Source organism: Eptesicus fuscus, chromosome 4 (genome assembly GCF_027574615.1).
Source record: "Eptesicus fuscus isolate TK198812 chromosome 4, DD_ASM_mEF_20220401, whole genome shotgun sequence".
NCBI classification, from domain to species: Eukaryota; Metazoa; Chordata; class Mammalia; order Chiroptera; family Vespertilionidae; genus Eptesicus; species Eptesicus fuscus.
In genome coordinates this window covers 83,786,673-83,814,671 of record NC_072476.1, presented here as the reverse complement: position 1 = coordinate 83,814,671, position 27,999 = coordinate 83,786,673, and the positions used below count along the sequence as shown (strand labels likewise).

Sequence of the window (27,999 nt, the reverse complement as noted above, 5' to 3'; positions counted from 1 at the left end):
CACACCCTCGCTGTGGCGAGTGCAAAAGCCCAGTTGCTTTCCATTCTCGCCGACATTCGGCACTTCAGCCCTTCTCGTTTGAGCCTCTGTGGCAAATGTGTCATGGTTTCTTAGTGTGGTTTTAATTTGCACATCATGAAATCTAAGGAAATTGAGCATCTCACAGATTTATTGGTCTTTAGATGTGAGTGTGTGTGTACACGTGTCATGTGTGTGCGTGCGTGCGTGTTGGCCATTTGTGTCTTTTTCTCCATTTTCCATGGAGCCGTCGTGCTGACTTGTCAGCGTTCTCTGTCTGTTCTGGTCACGAGGACTTTATTGGGCGTGTCCCATTGCAAACATCTCCACTCCCTGGCCTGCCTTCCTGCTCTCTTAATGGATCTAACACAGTTGAATTCATCAATCTTTCCTCAGGGATGGGGTTTTGTCCTAAGGAATCTTTCCCCATAGATCTCCTACTTCTGCTCTGTTATCTCCTAGAAACTTCTACATCCACCTAGTATGTATTGTGTATGGTGTGAGGCAAGAATCAAGATTCGTTTTCCTGCCAGTAGATCTGGTTCACCCAGCTCCATTTATTGACCATTTCCCCACCATCGGCAGGACTGCCTTTATCATGTGTGCACACCCGTCTGCCAGTTCGCCTGTGGGTCCATTTGTCTGTTCTCGCACTGAGGCCATACTATCTTAACTACTGAGTTTTGTAGGAAGTCTTGTATCCAGGAATCATAGGTCCCCCAAAGTCCCTCCCACTCCCTTGACCTGCTCGGATCACCTTAGCTTTCTGCACCTCCAATTAGCTTGCCAATTTCCAGAATAGCTGCTCAGTTTTTGTGGTAATGTCATTAATTCTATAACTTGATCTGACATCTTTATGATAATATGAGTGGCCCGGTGCACAGATTTGTGCACATTGAAAGGAAATTAATTAGAAGAAGTATTTTAATATTGCTATTCGCCCTTTCTCTATATAGAAGTGTCAACCAAATTCACGATCTACAATGACAGATTGAAACACACGAGTGTGACTGGAACCAGCGAGAGCTTTATATGTATCGCGCATGCGCAAGTCAACATTTATTTTTAAATTTCCAGTGTGCGTCATATGTACTGGCCAGTCAGTCGGTCAGATGGTCAGATGGACGAATGGTTGGTCACTTAGGCTTTTATATATATAGAGATTGGGTCCTCCAACTCATCAATATGGCCTATCCCTTAATTTATCTGGATCTTCTTTAATTTCTTTAAAGATTGTTTTATATTCTTGAGTCCTTACTGAGAATTGGGTGTTTTGCATCCTCTTGCAGATAGATGGCATTTCCCCCTCAATGGCTTTGTTTAAGGAAAAGAGTAGGCTGACCTCTGAGCACTGAGCAGTCATGGTTCTCACTATGGTTCACATTATTCCCTCATGAGTGTTAGTCAGTGACCCCAAGCCTTACAGAACCCGGAAGGCAGTGGCCGCCCACAGGTCTCCCTGGGTGCCGTTCGTCATCGTCACACCGTAGTTATTAATGAAAAGAATGTGTGGAATTAACATGCAAGGTATGAGTCTGCGGCTCAACCAAAACAGGGGACAGATGAACTTGGAGGAGGGCATAATAAAACCGGAAAGGGCATTCCTGACTAAGGCCAATTTGAAGACATTAAATGTGAATTTTTTCAGTTTGAGGAAACAAGGATCTGTATTGTAATAATTAGTGTGGCACGTCTGACCACCCTTCTTCTTTCTTAATCTCCTAGAGCTTGATTCCTAGGAAGTGAGGTCAAGAGAAGTAAATGGTGGGAAAAATGCGAGGAAGGCAGAGAATAATATAACAATTATTCAAATAGACAAAAACATGGCTTTGATCAAGCAAAAGCAGCCGTTATTTTAGCTCTAAACCATCATTATGGAGTTAAGAATAAAAGCATTACTTGAACAAAATCCTCATGCCAGCAGTTATCATCTTTACTTTTTCGTGCAAAGTCAACACGCTCCACAGGCGCCCTGGCTCACACGGGGACAGCCTCCCCACTGCTGCCCTGTGCGAGGAAAGACAACTTCTTCAATCAAAAAATGGCGACTGAAATATACGCCTAGACCTATGGATTCACCACAAAAAGTACTGGACCTGAGATAGACAATGGGCTCAGGCTGTGATAGGAAGAATCTGGCTCCTGACTTTGTAAATCATTTTGCACAAGGAGCTCACAATAGCACAAAGCTGTTCTCAGATTTTTATGAAATATTTTGCATAAATTAGAGTCGATGCTTGATTTAATGGCATTTGGAAACAATTTCCTTATAATAAAAGGCAAAACTTTTTTTTACTTCTAACTCTTGGAGGGAAATAACCCAGCTCCAATAAAACAAAGGTCCAATGACAAGTTCAGACCTGGAACCAAGGCTGCTCTACAGGGCCCCTGCCTTGATCACCGAGCCAACGTCTGCGCTAAGACCTCCGAATAACGGCTAAAGAATTCACGGGGCAACTCTTGGTGACAGCACGAAAAGGCAAACCAAACGCGTCTCTCTAGACTCAGCCCTGCCCAAGCAATTGAGGAAAGTCCATTAAAACTTCACCACTGGGGGCTGGATTCGAGTCGTGTCCACATTCTTGCCCTGTCCACCAGCGACGGAGCCATTAACCCCAGGCGTGCCCACCAATCTTCTGGCCACTTAGGGGTGAATAGCATTGTGTAAATGAGGCACCCAGAGCTTCTGTGATGTACAGGAGGGGACAGTGGACAGGGAGGGCACCAGGGCTAAGCTGGCCACACCTGGTGCTTGTATTGTCCTAGGGATGAGAGACTCATCTCAGGACATGGACAGGATGTATGTCACACACTGCTGAGTGCAGCCAAGGGAGAAACACCCCAGGCAGCCTCCCCTGTAGCGGGGCTGGTGTGGGGACGCCTCTCAGGAGTGTCACAGGGGCCAGTGCCCTTGCCACGCAGAGAAGTGTCCTTTTCCTTTCCTGGGTTTTGGGTGGGACTTCTCATTGCACCTTTTCTTAGAGGAGCTGCCCTTCTGGGTCCCAGCATTTGATGGGCCTCGGCCACAGCTCTTGGCCCCAATGTCTGGAACCACCTCCCTGGCTGGTCTGCAGCAACCTTCCAAGTGGATTATCTGAGCATCCAAGAGGGCGTTTCCAGAACACACTTTGTCCTGGTGTTTAAGGCATCGATCGATGCTGCTGGCAAGGACTCGCCAGAGCGTGACGAGCGTGGGGGCTGTGCCACAGTCAGCACCATTGCTGCTGTTTAGATTCGGGACACCCTGTAACCAGTCACACCTCTTGCCATGACTGAGCCCCAGACAAATGCTTAACTGATAAAACCTCTGTGATAAGGAAAGCGTGATTTTGGAGATGTTTAAACCTTGAAGAATGAGCATTTACAGGTAACGGGACCTATCACACGGCAGAGAGAAGGTTTGCTCACCTGGTGGAAGCCCAGGTAGTCTGCAATCGTTGCTGATGCATAAAATATCACCCCTTCCGCGCTCACCACCAGAGCAAAGCCGTCCAGGGACTGGAAGAAACAAAAATCCAGTTGGCCTCAAGATACATTCATGCAATCACTCGAAATAAATTACTACAAGTGTGGTTTTGCTTGAGCTTTCAACCTTTTCTCCCCTGCTTTGTAGTCTGCATTCATAATCCCCAGAAATGCTTACTGTCCGTTTATTTATGACCATTTTGCAACAGGTCCCCAATTAGCAGATGACATGGGCATTTGGTCATGGTTTATGAGGCTCAAGACTTGGGTTCTTGTTCTTGCCATGATTACAAATTTACTTTATAAAAAGTAAACATCATCAGGACAAGATGACACACCATCAGTACTTGAAACTAAACACAAGCCTTTCATTTCACCTGTGTGACTTCCTCACGCGTTCACCTTCTTCTTTACTATGTTCTGGTTTTTCTAAAGGGTTTTATAATGAAAAAGTGTTGAACTCCATCAAGTGATATTTCTGTATCTACTGAAATAACCACACACATTTTTGTTAGTCTATTAATGTGGCGACATACAGGGATAGATTTCCCGATGAAGAATCACTGGCACACATGGGGTAAACATATCTGATCGTAACTTTATATGCTATGAATTGATTCATTTCACTGGGGAGTTTTTCATAAATGTATTCCATATTTAAGGAAAAGCCAGACTGTAAGCTTCTCTAATTTGGGGGTCAAGTACACATAATCATCAGACATGAGTCGGCCCCCTTCCCCTGCTTTCATTTTTATGGACCCACTTATTTAAGATGGGGTTCATGTGTTCCTTGAGAGTTTGGTTCACCTCACCTCTTAGATCATCCAGTTTAGGTGTATTCTGGGGAGATGGTTAGTGAAAATGGGTAGATTTTAGTACTATGTCATTTATTTAATGGCTGTTAGCATATTCAGGCTTAAATTATTTAAATACTAGAGACCCAGCACGCAATTGAAATTGCACGAGGAGGTGCCCCGCCTCCCGCCGTGCGAGGAAGCACCCCGCGGGGGGCCGGGACCCACGCCTGACTCGTGCAGTGCCGTCCACCACGGGAGTCAGGCCAGACAGCGCCGCAGGGGGCCAGAACCCACACCTGATTCACAGTGTCCCCTGGCTCCCCTGCCTGTGTCCACTCTGAGGCCACCTGAGCCACCGCACCGGCTCGGGCAGGCCCCCCGCCACTGTCTCCATCTCTGCTCTGGGCCTCACCTGCGCACGCAACCTCCTCCTGTCTGGTCATGACCCATTACGGAGTCCCAGTCTAATTTGCATATCACCTCTTTATAATATAGATAAGTTTTGGTATCTTAAAATATTTTGTAACAATGCATCCATTTCATCTTGATTTTAAATTTGCTTGTGTTTGTTATTCACAATGCTTTTATGATGATTAAATCTGTTATATCTATAATTATTGTGGACTTTGTGTGTGTGGAGAAAAGTAGGGATGTGGCTGTTGTACTTGACTTAAAGTCTCCATTTGCAAAGCAAGCTCTCTCAACCATCCTGCAGTGGCTTCCAGAGCCGCCACTAGTGAAGATGCACATAGGACCTAACTGCATGACCAGTGAGCATTCTATCTATCATCTATCTACCATCTATCTATCATCTATTATCTATCTATTTATTTATCTATTATCTACATACCAACTATCATCTATCTATCTATCTATCTATCTATTATCTATCTATAATCTAGTTATTTATCAATCATCTATCTACCATCTAACTATCATCTTCTCCATCATCGCCATTACCATGATAAAGTAAGGACAGCACATACTGTGTGGGGACCCATGGGTGTCGGGCATTCTGTGTGGAATGTCTCATTCAATTTCATGTCACCTCCATGAGGCAGGAACAGTTGTGACTTCGTTCTGCCAGCACAGAAGCTGGAGGTGAGGGAGGCTGAGACACCCAGTCAGTGGAGTTCATAAATATTTCAACTTGTATCTTTAAAACACAGACATTTAGAGACTTAAATTAACTTTCATTAGGTCTGTGGCCTTCCACAGTATATCATAACATTCACTTCTCTTAATTCTTGACAATCTGGGTATTTTCTCTTTTTTTATTTTCTTTTTTAAACCTTTGCGAATTTGATGTGATAAATTATTTTACCATTACTAGGACTTTCATTTCTTTCATTATCAATGAGATTGAAAACATTTCATACAGTCATCGGTAACTTGTATTTCTTCTTCGGTAAACTGTCCATGCAGGTCATGTGCTAATTTTCCCATGAAGGTTTATAAACTTCTAAGAGCTTTTAAATTACTGATACTGGATATTTCTAGGCAGCCTAAGATAATGGCAGACACCAAGATCCAATCCCCACACATCTAAAAAATGATGGAGAGCAACAGGGACAAGCAGAGCTGAACAATCCATGCCCTCGACTTGAGGAGGACACAGGAAACTGGTAAACTTCAAGTTATTTATAAGCAGAAAGGCAACATGAAGTCCCAGTGAGCCTAAAATGACTGTTTCAAAAGGAAAAGTGTAAAGCCCTCCCTCAAGAAACTAGGGAACAAAGCCAATGAAATCTATGGTAAGTAGAAGGAAAGAAAGTAAGAATTAGAGTAAAAATCAAGGAAATTTGTCTAAAGCAGTCAAATAATAAAGGTCATCGATAAAATAAAACTTTGGTCCTTTGAAAAGATTAATAAAATTGTAAACCCCTAGCAAGCTTGATCAAGGAAAACACAAATTACTGACACCAGGAATTTTAAAGACTACATTATTACAGATCCTACAGATATTAAAAGAATAGTAAGACTGATATTCAATAAAGTAAGCAATTTAAATGAACACATTTCTTGAAAAACACTAAGAAAAGTCATATAAAAAGAACTAGAAAATCTAAATAGCCCAATATCTATTAAACAAATTGAAGTTGTAATCAAAACTACCCCCACAAAGATGACTTCAGGCCCAGATGAAATAAAGATTAAAAAAATAATAACCTAGGAAAAAAATCTAATAAGACATGTGCAAGACCTACATGCTGAAAACAATGACAGTGCAGAGAGGAGATCTAAGCACACTGAGAGATATGCAAGTTCCTGATGGAAAGTCCCCCTAAATTAATCTATAGATATAAAGCAATCCCAATCCTATCACAGTAGGGCTTTTCTTTTTATAGAAATTGACAATCTAATTCTAAAATTTATGTGGAAATGCAAAGGGCCCAGACTTGCGAAAGCAATCCTGGTAAAGAACCAAGCTGTAGGACTCATGCTGACTGCCTTCCCGACTGACTCGAAGGCCATGGTAACGAAGGCTGCGTGGGGTAAGGACAGACAGGCAGTCTTCAGTGAAGGTGCTGGCTCAGGCCAGTGGGGAAAGGGAAGTCCTTTACACAGATGTATCTGGGACAGCTGGTTATGTGGACGGAGAGAGTGAAGCCTGACAGCTCTCTCATTCCAACACGTCAACCATGAAGGCATCATTCAGAAAGGAAAGGCCATGGTGCCCATGAAAATACAGTTCTACTCGAGAGGGAAGCAGTGAGACGTTAAAACCAGCCTAAAAACTACTGGGAATCGAGATGACCCCAGGCAGTCAGGACTAGTGGCTGTTAGATGCAAAACTAAGTTCCTGGATGATCCTTGAGTGGAAAGGTGCCATCCAAATTGTTACCCCCTTCCCTTTTCTTCCCTTCCCTTCCCTTCCCTTCCCTCTTCTTTTCTCTTTTCTCTTCTCTTCTCTTCTCTTCTCTTCTCTTCTCTTCTCTTCTCTTCTCTTCTCTTCTCTTCTAATCCTCACCCAAGGACATTCTTAGAGAGAGGAAAGGAGAAAGACAGAGGGAAAGAGAGAGACAGAGAGAGAGAGAGAGAGGTGAAACCTACAACCCAGGTATGTGCTATGACCGGGAACGAACCAGCAACCTTTTGGTGAATGGGACGATGCTCAACCAACTGAGCCCCACTCTGGCTGGGCTTGTTGCCTAATTTCAATGGTTCAGATGACTTTCCTGGCACAGAGATGCAAACACCAGGGCAGTGACTTCACAATGTGATTTAGACCCTGTGCAGAGTTTTCTGAACAAGAAATCCCAGCTCACGCGGCACTGCAGCTGCGGTGGCCGCTTTCAATGGTCCAAACCAGAGACGATGACCACAAATTATCCCGAAGCCCATTATCAGCAACCCGTCCCTGGACCCCAATGTGCTTCTAAAGAATGGGAAGCTGACCCGTGCAACATAGGCGTCCGCCACAGTGTCTCCGGGAACTAAACAGACTGTGCCATTTGTCATTTCAATTTCTGTGCGGCTCCACGGAGAAGTGCCTGGTCCCACTGTCCTAACGTCTCTGAGTGGAGTGGGACGTGCAGTGTCTGCCGGGGCCTCGTTATTCCAGAGTTTGGGAATGTGCCACAGTCTCCCCAAGGCCTCTGTTCTCAGACACACAGTATTTCTTAGGGAAAAACCTACGAAACATGTGAGATTTACTTGTTCAGATCATTTAACAAAAAGACCCGAATTGCCTTGGTCTGATGAGTGCAGACAGGACGCAGCTCTTACCCTGGCATTTGGGTCAGACTCTGGGACATGAAACGGGCTGAGTGGAGGGTGCAAAAGCTGCATTATGTGGGTGTTCTCCTAAATCAGTGGTTGGCAAACCGCGGCTCGCGAGCCACATGCGGCTCTTTGGCCCCTTGAGTGTGGCTCGGCGTTAGAAACACTTCTTCAAAATAGACTCACCCAGGCCGAAAACCGACTTCTGCGCATGGGCCACGAAGTGTCAATCGCACTGTATGTGCGCACCCGCACGTGGTATTTTGTGGAAGAGCCACACTCAAGGGGCCAAAGAACCGCATGTGGCTCGCGAGCCGTGGTTTGCCGACCACTGTCCTAAATAGATCAGTCCTGGGCTCAAAGGCTCACCTCCCCTGCCTGGCAATCATCGAGTGTGGATGTTCCCCACAACTGTGTCCTGGGCCACTTCAGAGACATTTTACCTAAAAATTGGACTGTCTCTTCCACTTGCCCTAGCCCGGAGGCTGTCCCTAGCGCCTTTACCGTTAGCACCTGTGACCATGATGGGACCCACTATGGCCAGATTTCTGTCCCTCAGCAACCCAGCCAAGGCCGTGCATTTTTATGACAGCTTTTAAAACTAAATTTCTTAAATTGTGGTACGATATACATAACATAAAACTCACCACTGTAACCATATGTTGGCATCAAGCATACTAGTATTCACATGGTTGTGCAGCCATACCCACCAGCATCTCCAGAACTTTTCCATCTTCTCAAACTGAGACTCTGTGCCCATTAAACACTAACTCCCCGCTCCCTTTTCCCAGCCCTGGCACCTGGCCTCCTACTTTCTGTCTCTATGAATTGGAAATTCTAGGGGTCTCACATTCACACAGGATGTGTCCTTTTCGGACCAGCTTATCTCACTCAGCATAATGTCCTCAAGGTCCATGTAGCGTATATAAGAATTTCCTTCCTTTTTTTAGAGCTGAGTAGTTCTCCAGTGCATGGGTGGACCACATTGTGCTTCTCCATTCACCCATCGATGGACACCTGGGTTGCTTCCACTTCTGGCTACTGTGAATGATGCTGCTGTGACGATGGGGGTACCAGTAAGACAGTGAGTGCATCTTCAAGAAGCAAGGTATCTGAGGTAAGAATGACATTCATTTCAACACTTCGCTCTTCCCTGCCACTCTGCCTGGGATAAAAGAGGTTCATTAGGAGGCTTAAACGCACTGCCACCCCGCAGAGCTGGAAATCTTTTTAAAAGAACAGATAGTGCCCTGGCACGCAGCCTGCATCTCACGGCCGCCCTGCAATGGCTTCAACGTGCTTCATGTCAGAAACCCCAGCGCTCCCGCTCACCTGGACTTGATGGGAACTCGTGCATACATCGTTCCCACCCTGTGCTTGGCAGGCCCTGGGCACAGCTGAGGCTCTGGGGCTGGTAGTGATGGAGGATGTGGGTTCAAGGCCTCGGCAGGGAGAACAGAGCTGGCACCATCCACTTCCCAGGTGGTGACAGGGGCACAAACCAGGAAAGCTCAATGCCTGGCTCTCACAGGTGCTCAGTGGATGGAGTGCTGTCACCACAGCGGCTCATGCCTGATCGGGAGCCAGGAACAACATCCCAGGATGGGGGACCCTGCAGGCTGCCCATCTAACACTGACTCCATCAGTCCCCTGCAGCCCCATCCCCAGGATCTGGCACAGGTAGGGTGGGGCAATGCTGGGGTCCACTGAGAAGTTGTTGGAAGATAAGGTGTCAATTCTAATAGATTCTCAGAGCAACTATTTGCTATCACAGCAAATCGCTAAAAAGTGAAAACCTGATGTAATCAGCGGGCTGTGTGGTCCAGGGAACATATGCTGAAAGAGCAGGGGTCAGAGTCCAATCACACACGGGTGCTGGACAACAGTGACCTCGAGGGACCTAAGTCCATCTCCTGGTCAAGCTGAAGGGGTGCATCCACCTGCAGGTTCTGGGCAGCCCCATCCTCCATGCCCAGCAACTTAGGGAGCAGCCCGGGTGGAGGAAGTGGGCACCCGGGCTTGGCACCGGTTCCCCCACAGCTTCTCCCAACGCTGAGGTTGCAGCGTACTGATGTCCTACTAATAATAGTTCAAAGAGCAAAGAAATGCTCAAGGCTTGAGCATATAAAATGCCTTCTTAAAAAAGATTTTATGAGATTAGTCACAACCAAAACAACCTTAATTTTAACTCACAAAGCAGAAATTTAAAAAAAGATGAAAGACCATAAAATGCTGTTTGCCGAGTCATATGGATTCAATATCAGACTGACTTTCTGGTCCAGAGTCCTCGCGCCAAATACTTTTACACATGTGGGACCATCCTTCAAATATGCATCGCGAGCGTTTGTTTGTTTTCTCTCTCTCTTTTTAATCCTACAAGAGTTTTTTGTGTGTTTTTTTAAACATGGTACATGGAAAATGAGATCACTTTTCCAAGTGGAAAAAGGGATTTGGCCCCAAGCTTAAGGCTGCGCTTTTTTAAGAGGGGAAAATAATCACATCTACATTCAATTACTGAACGTCACGCAACGTGCACCTGCCACTTCACAGATAGGGTCTGAGGTGCCCAGGCCTCCAGGCCGGCTTGGCCACTGACACTGTTGCCACCCTCAGCCCCTTTTGGGGAAAAAGGGACATCTGAGAAAGCCAGGACTTCCTTTGGCCAATCCCTTGAATATCCTGATCTCTTCCAGTCCTGTGGCAAAAAAAAATAAATAAATAAAATAAGCAGCAAGCATTTCAGAGATGGATTTGTCAAGGTCGTGGCAGAGGAAAAAAAAAGAGGGAAAAGGAACAATTCTCACAGCCCCTTGTTGCTCCTCCGGAATAAAGGGCAGCGGGGAGCAGAGAAGTCCCCTGAGAGCCGTTGCCAAGGTCACGGAGCAACAACACCAGGCCAAGCCCCGCTAGTCACGCGAGCCAGCGAGCAAGCGGGCACCCACCCGCGGGTGTCAGGCAGCTGGCTCGGCCTCCTGGAGCCAGATCACTCGCTGGGCCTCTCCTCGGCCAGCCAGCGTGCGTGCGAGCAGCGTTCCTGCTTGGGGAGCGGAATCACTGGCTGTTTATAGATCCCACAAACAGTACACTCAGGCTTGACTCCCTGCCATGAAGCAGCCACAGTGCTTGAGAGCAGTTCCTGAAGGATGCAACTGTCTGAGGGTGAGAGGGCCACAAAGACGGGCAGGTGGGCCCCGGCTCCTCCCAGTCACCCAAGGCGGCCAAGGCTGGGGGAGGAGGAGACTGGAGGTTATCGCTTGCAGGGGCTTTGGGGAGGCAGAGAACAGGTGGGAGAAATCCGTTCTATGTTACGCTGCTGCCCCTCTCCGTTGTCTGGGGACAGTTTCTGCCTGGTGGGACCACAGGGCAGGGGTGGAGGTGCAGAGCTGAGCTGCCCTCCAGGTACCCACCTCTCCTCCTCTTCTGCTGCAAACCCCAGGCCAGGGTCTCCTCCTACTGTGCCCCTTTCTAAAGGGGAGGCAAACCGCCACCCAGCACCTCCCCTCCCCTCCTCTCCGACCCTTGACCCTCAGCTAACACACACACTAATCAGAGGAGCTGGTGTCAGACTCCTGCAGGAACAGAGCACACGGGAGCCCGGGAGGTGCCCAGCACGTGGGCAGCACAGAGCAGACGCCAAAGAGCATGATTCAAATACAGCTATTTGAGGAGGTAAGAAAAGCTACCAGCAAAATGAAACAAGAACAAAAAATGGTACAAACAAATCAACTGGAAATACTAGGAATGAAAATGGTGCAAAGGGAAAAGCAGTTGAGGGGTTTGGACTGATGAGTCCACCACCCGCTGAGGCAGCCGGGGGAGGAGGGGGGGACCAGACAGAATATAAGAGAAGCCGGTCAGGGGAGGATGGCGTAGAAGGGCCAGCACCTGGACAACTGCAGCTCCAGTAGCTGAAACAATGACGCAGAGGGGACAAGGTTGCATGAACGACGGAACAGCTCAGAGGGACAGAGCGCAGAGCACCACACAGGTGACACAGGCAAAGGACACAGCGACATTTAAGAATATCTGCCCTGGCCAGTGTGGCTCGTCCTGTGCAACAAAGGGTTGCTGGTTCAATTCCCAGTCAGGGCCCATGCCCATGTTGGGGGCTTGATCCCCAGTGCGGGGCGTGCAGGAAGCAGCCGATCATATCAATGTTTCTCTCTCCCTCTCTAAAAACCAATAGAAAACCTTTTTAAAAAGAAAGAAATTTAAGAACATCAAAGCCAAAGAAAGAATCGCAAAGTTGTGAGAGATGGCAAGAAAGAATGGGGATCGAACCCCTCAGGCTTCTCCACACCGGCAGCCACAAAAACACTGCAAGCCACGCGACAATATTTTTCAATGTCGAAGGATAAAAACTTTGAACCTAAAATTGTATATTCAGCCCAATTATTATCCAGATGTGAAGGTACAACAACATTCCAGCACGGGGGGACCGAGGAAGATTTCATACCCAGACCCACAAGGAAAACACTTTGGGGGAATCCCTCGAAGAGAAACACATCCGGGCTGCAAGGCATGACAAGGATGGTGAGCAAATCCCAGTGAACTTTAAAGAGGAGTCTTTTAAAAAGCTAGGGACAAAGATAAGAATCTGTGCCATCCAGGATTCAACTTCTAGACCAAATCAATGTGCAAGTGTTGGGGGTGGTGAGGGGCCGGGAACCAGAAGACCCAAGCATATGCGGGTGCAAGTCTTGTTGGGGAAATGTCAACACTGATAAGTCTAATAAATCAGATAAAACCAACATGGAAAGGGCTTATGCCAAAGACAACCCCAAAAGAACAAAAGCATGTGAAAGTTCAATCTATAAATGGAGAGCTAGAGAGAAAAAAAGGAAACTAATGGAAGTATAGTAAATGGGAAATAGGAAATACGATGACAGAAATTAGCCCACAAATAAGAGTGATTACAGGAAGTACAAATAGGTTAAAATAATCACTGGACGAACGTTTGGGGGAAGGGTGCCTCATGTTCGTCTGCAAGAGGCAGACTTAAACAGAGAAGAAAAGCTGAAAAGAAAAGAATGCAAAAGATGTATCAAGCGGCCAGGAACCCAGAGAAAGCTGTAGATAATCTTATATCTGATAAAATGTAAATTTACTGGAACAAAAGGGTTAAAGTCAAACGTGTAAGCTTTAGGATGGCGGGGGGGGGGGGGGGGGGGAGGGGGGGGGGGGGTGAAGAGGCTTGGGGCACCCCACGCCTGTGGAAATTAGCAGTCCGTGCCTGACCCCGCCCCGCAGCTTCCGCTCCTTGGAGCTGTGGCTTGAAGCTCCTGCCCTGCGGTGGTGGGGCTGGTGGGGCAGACCTCAGCTCGCTGAGCTGCTGGCTTACATAACAGCTTGCTCTCCATTTCTCAGGGTTCAGACATCACAGTTGGCTAGCTGCCACTCTACCTGCCCACGATACACGCTCGCACGCTCGCTTCCCCTCCGCGTCCTAATTTAGCTGTGTCATAATTTTGCTTAAAGCGACGGGCAGTGTTTGTGTTATCACAGACTCTTCTCGGCTGAGCCAGGCGGATGCACATTGAACACTTCACTGTCCCTCAACAATCTTTGGGTCTGGAGTTAACGCCTGTGTATTGCCTTATTGTACACGGTTCCTGACTTGCCCCCCAAATCTTCCCAGGGGGAGTAAAGCCTTCCCTCTGTAGGTGTCCTGTCCACCATCTCCTGGAAGCCTGCCCTCCCCCCCCCCTCCCCCATCCTTGTCACCCTGGTTCTGGTGGAGAGACCCTCCTCCTGAGAGGCTCTGCAGAGGAGGGGAAACCGTTGAGCCCCGAATGTCTGAAGCTGTCCTGATGCCACTTCCTCTCCAACGAAGGAACAGGTGTGTGCACGTCCCAGGTGAGAAAGCACTCCTCCCAGTGCTTTGTAGGCATGTCCTCCTGGCAGTCCAGCCTCCAGCGTCCCACGGACACGTCCTGAACCTGCTCCTTCTCTCTGGGAGCACAGAGGGTTTCCCATTGTCCCAGGTGTAGAATTTCACAAAGGCGAACACCCCCGTCCTTTCAGCCATTGTGCTAGTCACCCAGTGGGACCTCTGGGCCGGAAACTCAGTCCTCAGTTCTGGGAAGCCTTCTGGTTGCTTCCTTGCCCATTTCCTTCCCTCTGATCTTTCTGGAACAGTTTACTCAGGTCTTGTGGGGTCTGGCAGTCTGCCTAACTTTCTTCTCTTCTTTCCTACTTTTCTTTTACTCTTAGAAAGATCCCTTCAAAATTTAATTTCTTTCTGTTTTAAAAAATATTTTTTTATTGATTTCAGAGAGGGAGGGAGAGGGAGATAGAAACATCAATAATGAGAGAGAATCATTGATCGGCTGCCTCCCACATGCCCCATACTGGGGATCGAGCCTACATCCCGGGTATGTGCCCTGACTGGGAATCGAACCATGACCTCCTGGTTCACAGATCGACGCTCAACCACTGAACCACACTGGCCAGGCTCAACTTGAATTTCTGACCCTCCTACATATTTCTAAGTTTTGCTCTAATGCTTTTAATTGTTGATCTCTTTTTTTTTTAAGTCTCTGAATATTCCCTTTTACAGAAACCTGTTTTCATTTTGTTGACCTTCAGTTTTCTCTGAAGAGCTTAATGACATCTTTTTTTCTTTATTAATCCTCACCTGAGGATATTTTTTCCATTAATTTTTAGAAAGAGTAGAAGAGAGGGAAGGAGTAGATGTAGAAGAGAGAGAGAGAGAGAGAGAGAGAGAGAGAGAGAGAAACATCAACATGAGAGAGACACATCTATTGGTTGCCTCCGGCATGCATGCAACCAGGCCAGGGATCAAACCTGCAACCTAGGTATGTGCCCTTGACCGGGAATCGGCCATCCCACTGTGTCAGAACCCAGAGACCCCAACCTCCTGGTGGCTAACTGCTTCCTGGTTATGTTTTTAACTGACCAGGGGCCACCATGTCCACATGCTCAGATGGTCTCTCAGTTCCCCTGTGTTGGTTGTGTTTTGACTTTAATCTCTTCAATGATCTTTGAACACATGAGTCCAAGGTCCAGGGTCTAGGGTCCAGGGTCCAGGGTCCAGGGCCCGCTCACCACTGTTCCTAGTGACCTCCATGGCTACTTCTCTTTGGTTTTCAAGGACTTTCCGTGAAATTATGAAACTGTCACGAACACTGCCTGAATTCACAGCTTTTCCCCTGAAAATGTGCGCCTTCAGCCTGATCTGCTGACAAGTCCCGCTCATACCCAAGTGCCCACTCACCCCCTCATCCCCACCTCTCAGCCTTCACCACCCCCACCTGGGCCCCCCAGGACCCTCATCAGCATCGTCACTTTATGTGACAGCTGGTTTCCCTGAAGAGCCAGGACTGCAGCACCCAGACCCAGCTGCCTGCATGGACCTTGATTCCTGGGGAGCGTCCTGCCCAGCCGTGTCCCCAGAAGGACCCTTGTCCATGGGTCGCCATCCAGCCTTCCATTCTGGGTGTCATTATTCAGGCCTGTTGCCCATGGGTTTCTAACTGGGTTCCGTTTCCTCTTCCGTGTGAGATGCTCGGAGAAAATCCTCTGCAATATGGGTTTAGTCCTGAGAACTGGCAGCCAGGCACGCAGCCACCTTCCCGGTTCAGTCTGAGCAGGAACTGGAGGCCTCGGGGACTGCATCGCAGGCCTGACAGAAGCTGCCCCAGTCCAGTTCCCCTGGTGCTTCGGCTTTGAGGTTTGACACCGAAGCTCTGGGAGCGCTCTGCAGGGCTGGGCGGGTCACTCCACTCGAGAGCCTCATCTCTGCTGACCGTGGGACGGCCCCTGGCCCTGCCACCAGCCCCGCTCTGGGCCGCCTCGGGCAGGGCATTCTCAGCCCAGGGCCCTGCAGAGTCCCACAGAGGGGGGCGGTGGGGGCCAATCCCTGCTCTGCCCTTCCATAGGATGTGACACTGAGCAACCCACGGAACCACTCAGTGGAGAAGCATCGTCCTAACCTGTGGCTGCGTTTCAGACTCCAATGGCCACAGAAACAACTGTTGGCATTCAATAAAACGGGTGCCCGATGCCATTGCCTTGGGAGTGGAACGGGAGACAGGACCTCGTTTGTCATTCATGTTAGCCAACATGTCGTCGGCTTGGTGAAGAAGTCTAACGAAGCTTCCGTAGGAGTATTGAGAAGCCGTTTTCCCAGGCCACACGCTTGATAGAACAGCAACCTCTATATGTGGGTTACTATCAACTTATTCTGACACTTAGCAAAAGATTCTTACTGTTCAGCATTTAAAATGGGTCTATCATTTGTACCAATGAACTTTTCCTGAACTCATTAAGTATTGAGGTATGTGTTTAAATCTATTTCCAGGGCCAGAATCTTATCAATACACTAGCTGTAAGAGCTTTAGAAAGATTAGATGCCCAAATGCCCAGCACAATACTTGTGTATTTTTAGTTTCATACAGAGCTAACAATCCCAGGAACTCTGAACACTCTGGACCTTATGTGGTTTATCCCTTACGTCATTTCAAACACAGAAAATAGGGCCTATATGTGCCTGCTCCCCCTATGTTCACATCTCCCACATTCATACAAGTATACGACAGGTTGGCTCAACTTCTAAAACATTTTTATGCCAAGTCTTGTCTTTCTACAAATCTCACCTTGTGCTGTTAGGGAAAAGACTCCCTTTTGAACATCTACATTGTACAGAAGCGCATGTCTTTAATGTCTCCAGACAGAAAGCCTCACATTAATTTTAAGGTTTGCACGTGGGGTGCAACTTACAGGAAGGGCCTGAGAAAAGAATGGGAGGGGGCTAGTAAGTATTTTTAGTAAAATTTGGCGTTCGTTTTGTGCAGAACACAGAATATGCTCTTTAATTTAGGAAATATTTTTTAAAGATAGAGACGCTTGGATATTGCAGCTAAAAACAATTCTTAATCATAAAATTCTTATTTTTTCAGACTTTCTGAAGTTGTTTACCAACATATTTTTGTTTGAAGTGTGTGTTTTTTCCCTCTTCCCACCCTCTCTTTTAAAAAAATATTTTTATTGATTTCAGAGAGTAAAGGAGAGGGAGAAAGAGATAGAAACATCAATGATGAGAGAGAATTATTGATTGACTGCCTTCTGCACGCCCCCTACTGGGGATTGAGCCTGCAACCTGGGCATGTGCCCTTGACTGAAATCAAACCTGGGACCCTTTAGTTTGCAGATTGATGCTCTATCCACTTAGCCAAAATGGCTAGGACCCACCCTCTCTTGCCAAAAAAAAAAAAAAAAAGTGGGTTTCTGCTAATGAATTGAGCAGACATTTAATATTTTTTATGCCTTTGAGCTGTGTAACTTAATATTTGGATACATGATAATTTGTTTTAGTATGTAATTGATAAAATGGTGATGTGTATTAATGTTAGTTCAACCATATATTTATACTGTCGGGGAATGTGTGGTTATAGTTCTGTGAGAGAAATAACTTGTCAGTATTCACCAACCTATAAAAATCCAGTGCAAGAATTTAACATCTAAATAAATAATAAGATGCATGTTTAAAAAAAGAAAAAGGAATGCACTTTAAATATAACATAAATGGATTAAAAGTAAGAAGTTGGAGTAAAATATGCCAAGCAAACATTAGTAAAAAGAAAGGCAGAGTGGCTATATTAGTATCAGGCAAACTAGACTTTAGAACAAGGAAAATTATCAACAATAAAGAATCATTTTACATAATGATAATAACAGAAGAGTCAATTCATGAAGACAACATAACCCTAAATGAGTATGCACCCTCCAACACAACTTCAAACTACATTAAGCAAAAACTGATAGAACTGAGAGAAGTTTAAAAATCCACAATTATACTGGAAAAGGTTAACCCTTGTCTTTAAGGTTGAGACTAGATAGAAAATCAACAAGGACCTACAAGATTAGAACATTATCAACCAACTGGATGTAACTGAGGTTTACAGAATACCTCACCAATGACAGTGTCTAGTGAGGGCCCACTCCCTGATTCATCAATGACCGTCGTTTTTGCTGTAACATCACATGGCAGAAGGGGAAGAGATCTCTCTGGGGCCTCTTTTATATGGGTACTAATCCCATTGACGAGACTCCATCCTCATTACCTAATCACCTTCCAAAGGCCCCACATCTAAACACCATCACATTGGGGATTAGATCTCCACATAGGAATTTTTTTTTTGGGGGGGGGATATAATTATTCAGTCCATAGCAACCATCAATGAAACCAATACTTTTGTCTTTGAAAAAAATAAAAACTGGTAAACCTCTAATCTAACTGATTAAAAAAAATTTAAAGAAGATACATATTATCAATTCTTTATGAATAAAAGAGGAGACACCACTATAGAAACTATTGGCATTATAAGAACAATATGGGAAAACCATGGACAACTAACTCTGTATCTGCAAATTCAATAAAATAGGTGAAATGGACCAATTCTCTGAAAGACCCTAACTACTGAAATTCACACTAGAATAGACAGCCTGAACAGTCCTATATCTATTAAAGAAGTTGAATTCATATTTACAAAAATCTTCTAACAAAGAAAACTCCCAGACCAGTTGTTTTCACTGATGAATTCCATCAAACATTTCAAGAAGAAAAAATACCAATTCTACACGATCTCTTCCAGAAAACAGAGGAGAAGGGAATACTCTCAACTAATTTGAAGCCTGCATTACCATATCAAAACCAGACAAAAACATTACAAGAAAGAAAACTACAAAAATATTTCTCATGAACATAAACACAAGTATTCCCACAAAATATAAGCAAATGTAATCCAGCAGTAAGATTTATCTTGAGCATGCAAGGTGGGCTCAACATGTGAAAATCAGTCAATGAAATTTACAATATTAACAGAAGAAATACCATGATCATCTCGATAGATGCAGGAAACGCCTTTGACAAAAGTTAACATTCATTCATAATAAGAACTCTCAGAAAACAAGAAATAGAGGGAAATTTCTTAATCTGATATAAGATAGCTACAAGAAAAAAACACAACACAATAAAACAAACGTAAGCTACTATCATACCTAAGGTTGAAAGAGTAAAGACTCAGTGGAAGTATATATTCACCAAAGATACATAATATCCAAAATGTATAAAGAACTTAAACAAGTCAATACCAAAAAAAGAAAATAATCCAATTTAAAAAATGGGCTAAGGACCTGAATAGACACTTCTCTAAAGAGGACATACAGATGGCCAATAGATATATGATAAGATGTTCAATGTCACTAATGATCAGATAAATGCAAATTAAAACCACAATGAGATATCACCTCACACCTGTCAAAATGGCTATCATCATCAATAAATCCACAAATGACAAGTGTTGGTGAGGATGTGGAGAAAAGGGAACCCTCATGCACTGTTGGTGGGAATGCAGATTGGTGCAGCCACTGTGGAAAACAGTATGGAGCTTCTCAAAAAAATTAAAAATGGAACTGCCTTATAACCCAGTGATTCCACTTCTGAAAATATATCCAAAGAAACCCAAAACACTGATTCAGAAGAATATATGCACCCCCTCTGTTCATTGCAGTGCTATTTACAATAGCCAAGATCTGGAAGCAACCTAAGTGTCCATCAGTAGATGAGTGGATAAAAAAGCTGTGGTACATTTACACAATGGACTACTACTGAGCCATGAAAAAGAAGGAAATCTTACCTTTCCCAACACCATGGCTGGACCTAGAGAGCATTATGCTAAGTGAAATAAGCCAGTCAGAGAAAGACAAGGACCATATGATTTCACTCATATGTGGAATTTAATGAACAAAATAGAAACAGACTCAGAGATACAGAGAACAGACTGTCAGCTGTCAGAGGGGAGAGGGTCTGGGGGGAGAGGGTCTGGGGAGTGCGGGGCTGGGTGAAACAGGAGAAGGGATTAAACTTTTTAAAAAACAATAACCTCATAGACACAGAGAACAGAATGGTGATTACCAGAGGGAAAGGGGGAGGTAGAAGAGTGGAAAGGAGGGGATAAATGGTGATGGAAGGAAACTAGACTTTGGATGGTGAATACACAATGACTATATAGGAATTGTACACTTGATACCTATTTTATTAACCACTGAAACCACAATAAATTCAATTAAAAATAAAAATTTTAGAAAATGTATCATGCAGCCGCAATGCACTTGAACTCCAGCCAGAGTCAAGCAGTCGTAGCATCATCCTGACCCCACCCCCCAGGCCCAAGTTCACAGTTCCTGCGAACATGCTATCATTTCCGCACTAAACACATGGCCTTGCAGCCCACCTTACAAGTAGAAATAAAAACTGAGGCACTCTGACCCATGCTCAAAGCTCACAGCGTTGCTCTATCAGCACCTAGTGTGTGTGTGTGTGTGTGTGTGTGTGTGTGTGTGTGTGTGTGTGTCCAGGACCCTCTATCCCACCACATCCGCTCCTGGTTTCCTCTTCCCACCAAGCTCCCACCCCCAGGCCATATGCAGCGCCTGTGCCAAAGTGCTCACTAGGTGGCAGCTCTGTCTGTCTGTCTGTCTGTCTGTCTGTCTCTCCTGGCTTCCCAGGGGAGCTAAGGGCTTGGAGCCACTGGGCCCAAGAGCCACTAAACTCAGACAAAGAACCACGGGTCCGAGTCCAGCTCCAGCCCCAGCCTCAACGGGGACCCTGGACTAGCCCCTAACAGCTGCAAATCCTGGTTTCTTCATCTTGAAATAACAGACATTAGACCACAGGCACTCTAAAGTCTGCGCCAGCTCTAAATTTTTTATGAATTTTTTATGAATTAATGCCCTGCCATAAACCTCTCCTTTTTTTCTGGTCTGTCTTCAAGAGATTAAAGATTAGAAATAAAAGCTGGGATTTTCTTGTTATTGTTGCTTAATCTGCTCCTTTTGCTCTATTTGGGAATGCTTTTAAACTTCATAAAGAATCTCTCACCCAAAGTTTGAGAATCACCAGGTGAAAGAGGACACTCACCACATAACCTCCCTGACTGCAACCAAAGGAAGCTTCCAGAAACTTCCTGTGGGTCACAGAGAACAATAAACAAGAGGCGGCAGAATGAACGAGGCTTCAAGAACATTTAGCTCTCCTGCTCTCAAATGCAGCGGGGAGAGCACTATTCCGACCTGGCTGGCAGCCAGCGGGCAGGATGGGCACCGGGACAGCCTGCAGTGCCCTGAGCAGATGGGCAGTGGACCCGACCTCTCAGCCTTGGGACCTCTTCCTTGGAAAAGTCCCACCCAGGAGGGTAGCTCCAAAAACACCCACACACGCTGGGCAGAACTCAGAAAATCAGTGGCAGCTAATGGGGCTGAGCTCTGCCTTCCCCTCCTTCCCAGGCCCTGAGGGAGCTTGTGGGGACTCAAGAGTCAGGCCTGGTCCTTAGTTCCTGGGCTTCAGCCTCAGTCAGAGGCCCCGAGGCCTCCAGGGAAGACCGAGCCCCCAGAGAAGAACCACGGCGGGCAGGGAGAGGGGCGGTGCACAAGACAGCCTCTGGGGTGCTGCTCTCCCCAAACCCAGCAGAGAAGCAGGACGAGGGTTGGTGGTGAGGACATGTGTGAACATATGTGAAATTGTCCCCTGAGCTCCACCAGGGCGGCTGGGCACTTTGTGCATAAGCTCCTGTATTTATAGCTCAGAACAAAAGTTTTTAAAAGATTTTATGATTAAGATTTTATTATCTTAACTTTGAACATGAATAATAAAAATGTAATGCCAATTATCTTTGCCAAGAATAAAATCCAAACTGCCACATTTCCAGCTCCAATTTTACTAGCACTGACCAAAGTTTTTTTAAGGAAAATGAATATTTAAGAATTTGCTTCCTAAAAACCTGATAAATAATGAAGTATGGAAGTATTTCCTCCACCGAGAGCGTGACATCCCCCCCACACACACTCTGAGGCTGGACCCACGCTCTGCTCCAGACAGACCCAAAATGAAACCCACACTCATTCCAGGACGGGAGTCCCCCAAACACCCACGGACCCGGCAAACTAGACGGCAAGAATGTACTTCCTCATATATTTTTTTTAAAAAAAGGAAATAATTTATAAGCTCATTGATCCTCATGAGAGCACACCCAAACCCTTTAACAGGGCAGAGATCTTGCGGGGGTGAGGGGCATGGGATCCTGGGGGGCCATGTGGTTCCTGTGGGGACCATGGGGGTCACGCCAGTTAGACAGCTGAACATCGAACTTATGAGACTGCTCAGGGAAGCTGCCAGGGGGACCCAGAAAAGCACTGAGGGAAGATGGGCTGAAGAGCTGGGTCAGAGGAGGAAGGTTGAGGGGCTGAGTGAGCCTGAGGGTGGGGCCTCACCTGGTGTCCCCACTTCACCCACCCAGCTCCCAGGTGGCCCAGCACCGCTCTGGTCAGTGAGGCCACCCCAGGCTGGTCAGCCACCTGTCTCTGTGGGAGGGCCGAGCCCAGGGGACCATCCATCCTCCCTCGCAAGGCTGCCCCTCCCTGGGGAGGAGCCGCAGGAACCATGGGGGTCATTCCTGGGTGTCGGGCAGGGAGCAGGGCCCGGGTCTCCTTGCAGGGTCTGCCAGTTCTGGTTGCCACAGAGCAGGTTGGGGGGCAGAAGAAGCGCCTGGAGCGAAGCTGCTGCCAGCGTTCAGAGAAGGGGTACTGGACCCAGCTTAAATGGCACCAGCAGTTCACCATTTCTGCCCTTCAGCCATCACCTAACAGATGAACCGAATGTGGGAGGAGTCGAGGAGGCTTCACCTGGGGGACGGAACCGCCCACCACATGGGGCTGGGGGGTAAGAACCAGTTCTGCGCTGGACATAGGGGGGACACGTGAGCCCAGCTCCTCCCGGGGAAGCAGCTGGGGCTTCAGGAGCACCTTGGCTGCTGGGTATGGGGCCACCTGCCATGGGCTTCTCTCCCTGAGTCCCCCACACCTTCCTACAGAGGGACGGCTGCATCCTCCCAGCCGCTGCCGAGAAAGGACAAGCCAAGGCCTGGGGAGCTCGGAGTCCTCGGCCCCAGCGAGGCAGCAACACCCTCACTCTGTGAAACACTGATCTGACACAACCCAGAAAACTCCTCACCATGACATCTCCTAAGAACCGACCATGGCGGAGAAAGGGCCGACCCGGCCCTCGCCATCAGCGTGTAATATCAATAAATGGACCAGCCAGCCGCACCTGCCAGACCTCAGGAAGCTCAATACACAATTTCCTGTCCTTAATTTGAAAGAAAAAAAACCCCTGCTTAGTATTTTGTTAGGTTTCCCCCATGGATAAGTAAAACCAGAGAATGCAGAATGAAAATGGCTTTTAGATCCGATGCCCGGCCATGGCTGGTCGTCTCTGTCCAGCACTCACCTGGAGCACCTGAGACCCCAGATTTGCACTGCTCCCAGGAGACCCTGGGACTCCATCCACAGAGACGCCTCAGAACCTTAACTCTAGTTCATTGTAAACGGTCACAGCCTCAGGGCCCTGGGGAGAGGCCTGCACTGTGACCGTGCTGTGATCAAGGGGTGAAGGGGGGGAAAAAGAGGGGTGGGGGAATGAAGGGAGCTCACCTCCAGCAGGAGCCTTCCCTCCAGCACTGCCGACCCTCCACAAGGACCACTGTCTCCTGGTGAGGGGGCACCGGCCACTGGCTGGCGCGGGCACTTCTCCTGCACGGCTGTCAGACAGAAACAGAGCATGTTAGCACCCTCCCCAGGCCCCAGGCCCCAGGCCGCAGGCCTAGTTGCGAGCCTTTGTTAAGTTGCATTTCTCCATTCTTCACCCCACTGTTCCTCACTGCCACCCTCTTCAGTCCCACACTGACCCGCTCGGCCTCCCGGGAAGAGGACAGGGCAGGAGGAGCCAGGATCTCCGACCAGGGCAGCCAGGTGGGAACAATGTGCTCACGTTTGGGAGATCAGGACATCTTGGCTGGGCCTAACCTGAGCACCCCACCTAACTCTGCTCCCCAGAAACTGCTCTCTACCCACCTCCTACGAACCACTCAGAGCCCCACTGGCTTCAGGGAACCTCGTGTGGAGCAGCCCACACCCCACAGGCACCCATTACTGCACCGATTGCTCCAGTCCGGGAAGCTGCCGGCCCTCACATTGCCACCCTGCCCTGTGACGCTGGCGGCACCCTTATGCTTCTCCCATCCCCACATTCCCACCCCCTCCCCAGGCTGGCTTCACCTCCACTTTGGGGGGAAGAGTTCAGACAGACAGACAGAGGTTCATATCCCAGCTCCCAGGAGCTGGTTAGGGACCTTCCACTCCATGCTCAGCCTCTGCATTGGCACCCAGGAGTTATGGGAGGGCCCCGGGGCCAGGAGGACAGGCGAGTAGAGAGATGCAGTCTGGAACTCAGGGCCTCACCTCCGTGGAGGGCGGGCGGGGAAGTGCCTCGCAGCTTCCCCTCATTTCTGGGATTTGCAAACTGAAGCTACAGGTGATGTCAGTGCAACTGAGGGCCCGGGGCCCGCAGGTGGAGCCCTAGCACTGGCTCCGGTCTTGGGATAAAACATAACTGCGGGCACTTCACTCCAGCATTTTCTCTTTCAGAACTTTTGCTCCAGGATGCGCTGGTCTGTGCTGCTTTCTTACTTAGGCAGCTTCATCCATCGATTGTGAGGGAAACCAAGGCTCTGGCCTCACCTCCCCACTGGGCCCCACTCAGACACAGGGCCTGCTCCCCACAGATGCCCCCTCACCCCTGTTGGTGAACGGTGGGCAGCATCTGCTCTGAGGGGGTCCAGGCCCCCAGACGCACAACACAGCAGGGCCCGAATGTGAGCTCCAGTTTGAGACACGGTGTCTGACCCTCCTCCCCGCAGAGTGGACACACACCAGGTTACCCCTGGGCCAGCAGCCCCTGACCCCACAGAGGCCACGCTGGACCCCTTCATTAAATCCTCTGGTGCTGACCAGAGCGTCCTCAGGGCAGAGAGCTCAACACAGGGAGACGGCCCTTGGGAGAGTGGGCACCTCTTGGCTGCGTTGTGGCCTTTGGCCTCTCCATCCCTCCCTCTCTCAGAAGCCGTGTGCCATCAGCCTCCTCTCCCACAGCTAATACGCACTAACCCACGTCACTGCACTGAATATAACACGAAAGGAACCCATTTGCTCCCAGAAGGCAGGTGTATTCCTGGAGACATGAGCAGTCACCCCTGGGGGGAGGTGGCCCAGGGGGTCCCTGACAAACACACCCAGGCTGTCTGCTACCAGCCACCCTCTCAGCAACCAAGCTCCCACACGGCAGACATGCTGAGCTCTGAGACATTAAAAGAGATTGTGTTTAATCCCCTCTGGTATGCACCCGGCTTTCTCAGCACAGGTTCAGAAGCCGGAAGGCTCTCTGCTCCCCAAGAGAGACCCAGGAGCGGCCCTTCCCCTGAAGGGACCTCCGGGTCTCAGAAGGCTCAGTCAGTGTGTGTTCTATAGACAGAGACGCAAGAAAGATCAAGGAGAAGTCGGTGTGGGAATAAGACAAGGAGGTCTGTCCTCCCCCATCTCTCCCCTCCCCCACCCCTCCAGGCAGCCCCTACCGCCAGGCCGGGCTTCCCAGCCCACCCAGATAGTCCTACCAGTCAGGGCTTGGGGCTGGGGAAGCCCACAGGGCCTGGGAGGATTTGGGGCTCAGGAAAGGCCAGGAGTGATGCTGGGGCTGGGCAGGGCCCCCACCTCAGTGCACCCAGGTCACAGGCTACAGACCCAGACCACTAAGACCTCCCAGTTCAGCAAACTCCTTTGCAAGTCGCCACCACCCTCACCCTAGCTCGAGTCAGCTCCTTGCCCCCATTCCTCCCCAGCGCCTCCTTTGAATTGAGGGAAGGGAGGTTTGGGGCTGGACTGTCCCTGCCCTCCTACTCTCTCGCCAGCAGACCCCGTGGGGGAGGGGGATGCTGACTCCTACAGCTGCGAGGCTGGGGGTGGACCCCAAGCGGTGACATCACCGCGGATGCAGCCGCTGACCCCTTCACCCCGCGGGGACCCTGCCCCGCAATGCAGGGTGCACAGCTCACTCCCAGATGCACAGGGGCTGCAGCCCACTCGGGGGGCCAAAAGTTGGCGGGGGGGGGGGCGCCCCAGCTGCTAATTTCTCCCTGACCCCGCATCTCTCTACACTTGGACACCGCCGCTCCTCCCCCCACGCATTGTATTCCCCCACATCTCTTCACCAGGGTACCACCCCCTCAGCAACGCGTTCCCCCCTCCCCCACTCCCCCCTGCGCAGCAGGCACCCCCCCACTTCCCTCCTCCACACATCTCTGCACCTGGACACAGCCGCCCCCGCCCCCGCATCGCGGGTCCCCCCTCCCTGCGCCGCGGGCACCCCCACTTCCCTCCTCCGCAGCCACATTCCGGGCCACACCCAGCGGCCTCCTCGGGTCCTGTCACGCGATGGGGCCTCAGCGCAGTGACAGCAGCCTGGACCCTGGCCAGGGCCTCGCGTGCGAGCAGAGCCGCCACCCCCACCCCCAGGCCTGAGGCAAGACAGAAAGAAACCGAATGCGATTCCAATTCGCAGGGGGCAGCTTTCCCCAAATCCCTGGTCTGACAGGGCCTGCCCCTCACTTCCCAGGTCCCCAGTTCAGGGGTGCCCAGGATGCTGGCTAATTCCAATGGGGGCGGGGGTCACAGGGGGCCCAAGGGCTCTGGGTCAGGTCATTCCCGTTACCAGGGTGTGAAGGTGGTGACAGCAAGGGGGTTGTGGGGAGCAGCCCTCACCCCCACCCCCTGCAGGCACCCCCAGGCCCCCTCCCAGCAGCTCCTGGCCTCAGCACTGCCTGGTCACCCTGGGTCTATTCCATCTCAGGGCTTCTCTCCTGAGTCACCCCTCTCCCTGGACTCAGACCTGAGGGTCTGACCTGGGAGGGGAGCCGAGCAAAGGTGGGGCTGTGGGCAGGGGTGCCAGCCGACAGACCCCAGCTCCACTGCTAGCCACACCCCGGAGGGTCCCACCCTCTCCGTGCCCAGTCTCCCACTCCTGTATGAGGAGGGCAGGCCCACATCCAGGTTCCATCTGTGCCGGACTGCCCGAGGTAATGGGTCAAGGAGGAGGGCTGGTAGGGAGCAGGTGTGGGGTGTCTTTTCCGGGAGTTGGTGAAAGTGTGGAGAGTCACTGTGCACCCCCTTCCCAAGGCCCCGCTTGTGGAGCAGGTGGTGAGGAGGCGATGTTCCAGGGATGAGAAGTACCCCAAGTCCCAGGTGCAAGGACCTCCCTATGGGACAAGCATCGAAGTGTCCAGTGCTGGCCTCTGAAGGGCAGTGAGGGGGGCGCCCCAGAAGCCGATCTCACCCTGGGCAGAGCCTGGAGCATTGGGCTTCCTGTGTGCCAGGCAGCTCAGGGCCAGGAGGCAGCGGCCAGGGCTGTCCACTCCCAGAATTGAAGGGGGCGCAGGCTCGCGCAGCTGCCTGAACCCCGCAGAGTCCGGCCCCACTGTATCCTTCCCCACTAAGTCTCCATAGCCTCAGAACTGCAGCCACACTTGAGATTCTCACTGCCCTGTCCATGCTGTCCCCTAACTGGCTGCAGAATTAACTGGAACCAGCCTTTCTCTCATTTCATTGATTTATTGCACCCCTGAAAAGTTTCCTTTGGAACAGAGAGAATTTGAAGAATTACCATAGAGATAGTGGACATCTCTGTATGTACCCACGCAGGGTGGGGTAGGGGCTTCCCTTTGAGGCTCAGACTGGAGCTGACTGCACCCTGCCTGCTGGCCCCCACCCCGTACCCCGCCCCCCTGCTTGCTAAGAGACCTCCCTTTCCTTTGCACAAAGGAGACTCAGGGCAAGGTGTGACCCTGAGCTGAACCATGTGCCACGGGGGCCCAGACCCCCCACCAGTGGCTGCTTAGGGGTTATCTGCCTCCTGGTGGAAGTCGGGAGACTCCCCCGCTCTGCCTCTGGACAGTGCTGTGATGACTAGAAGGTGGCAGCCTCTTTGCTCCCAGCTCAGGTGAAGCCAAGTGGACAGACAGTTGGGTGCAGCATAAGTGAGTCCATGACAGGTGTGTCCCGGACAGATGAGCCCAGGATGTGGGATGCACTG

General features: G+C 49.2%; 1 protein-coding gene across 1 annotated transcript in view; it reads right to left on the bottom strand.

Moving 5' to 3' along the window:
- Positions 1-27,999, bottom strand: part of AHRR (aryl hydrocarbon receptor repressor) — a 61,872-nt gene that overhangs the window by 11,650 nt on the left and 22,223 nt on the right. Inside the window, exons 4-5 of the mRNA XM_054714307.1 lie at positions 23,514-23,620; positions 3,427-3,516 (exon numbers count right to left, since the gene is read on the bottom strand). Coding sequence (XP_054570282.1) covers positions 3,427-3,516; positions 23,514-23,620 — 197 coding nt within the window. The remainder of the gene's footprint in view (positions 1-3,426; positions 3,517-23,513; positions 23,621-27,999) is intronic.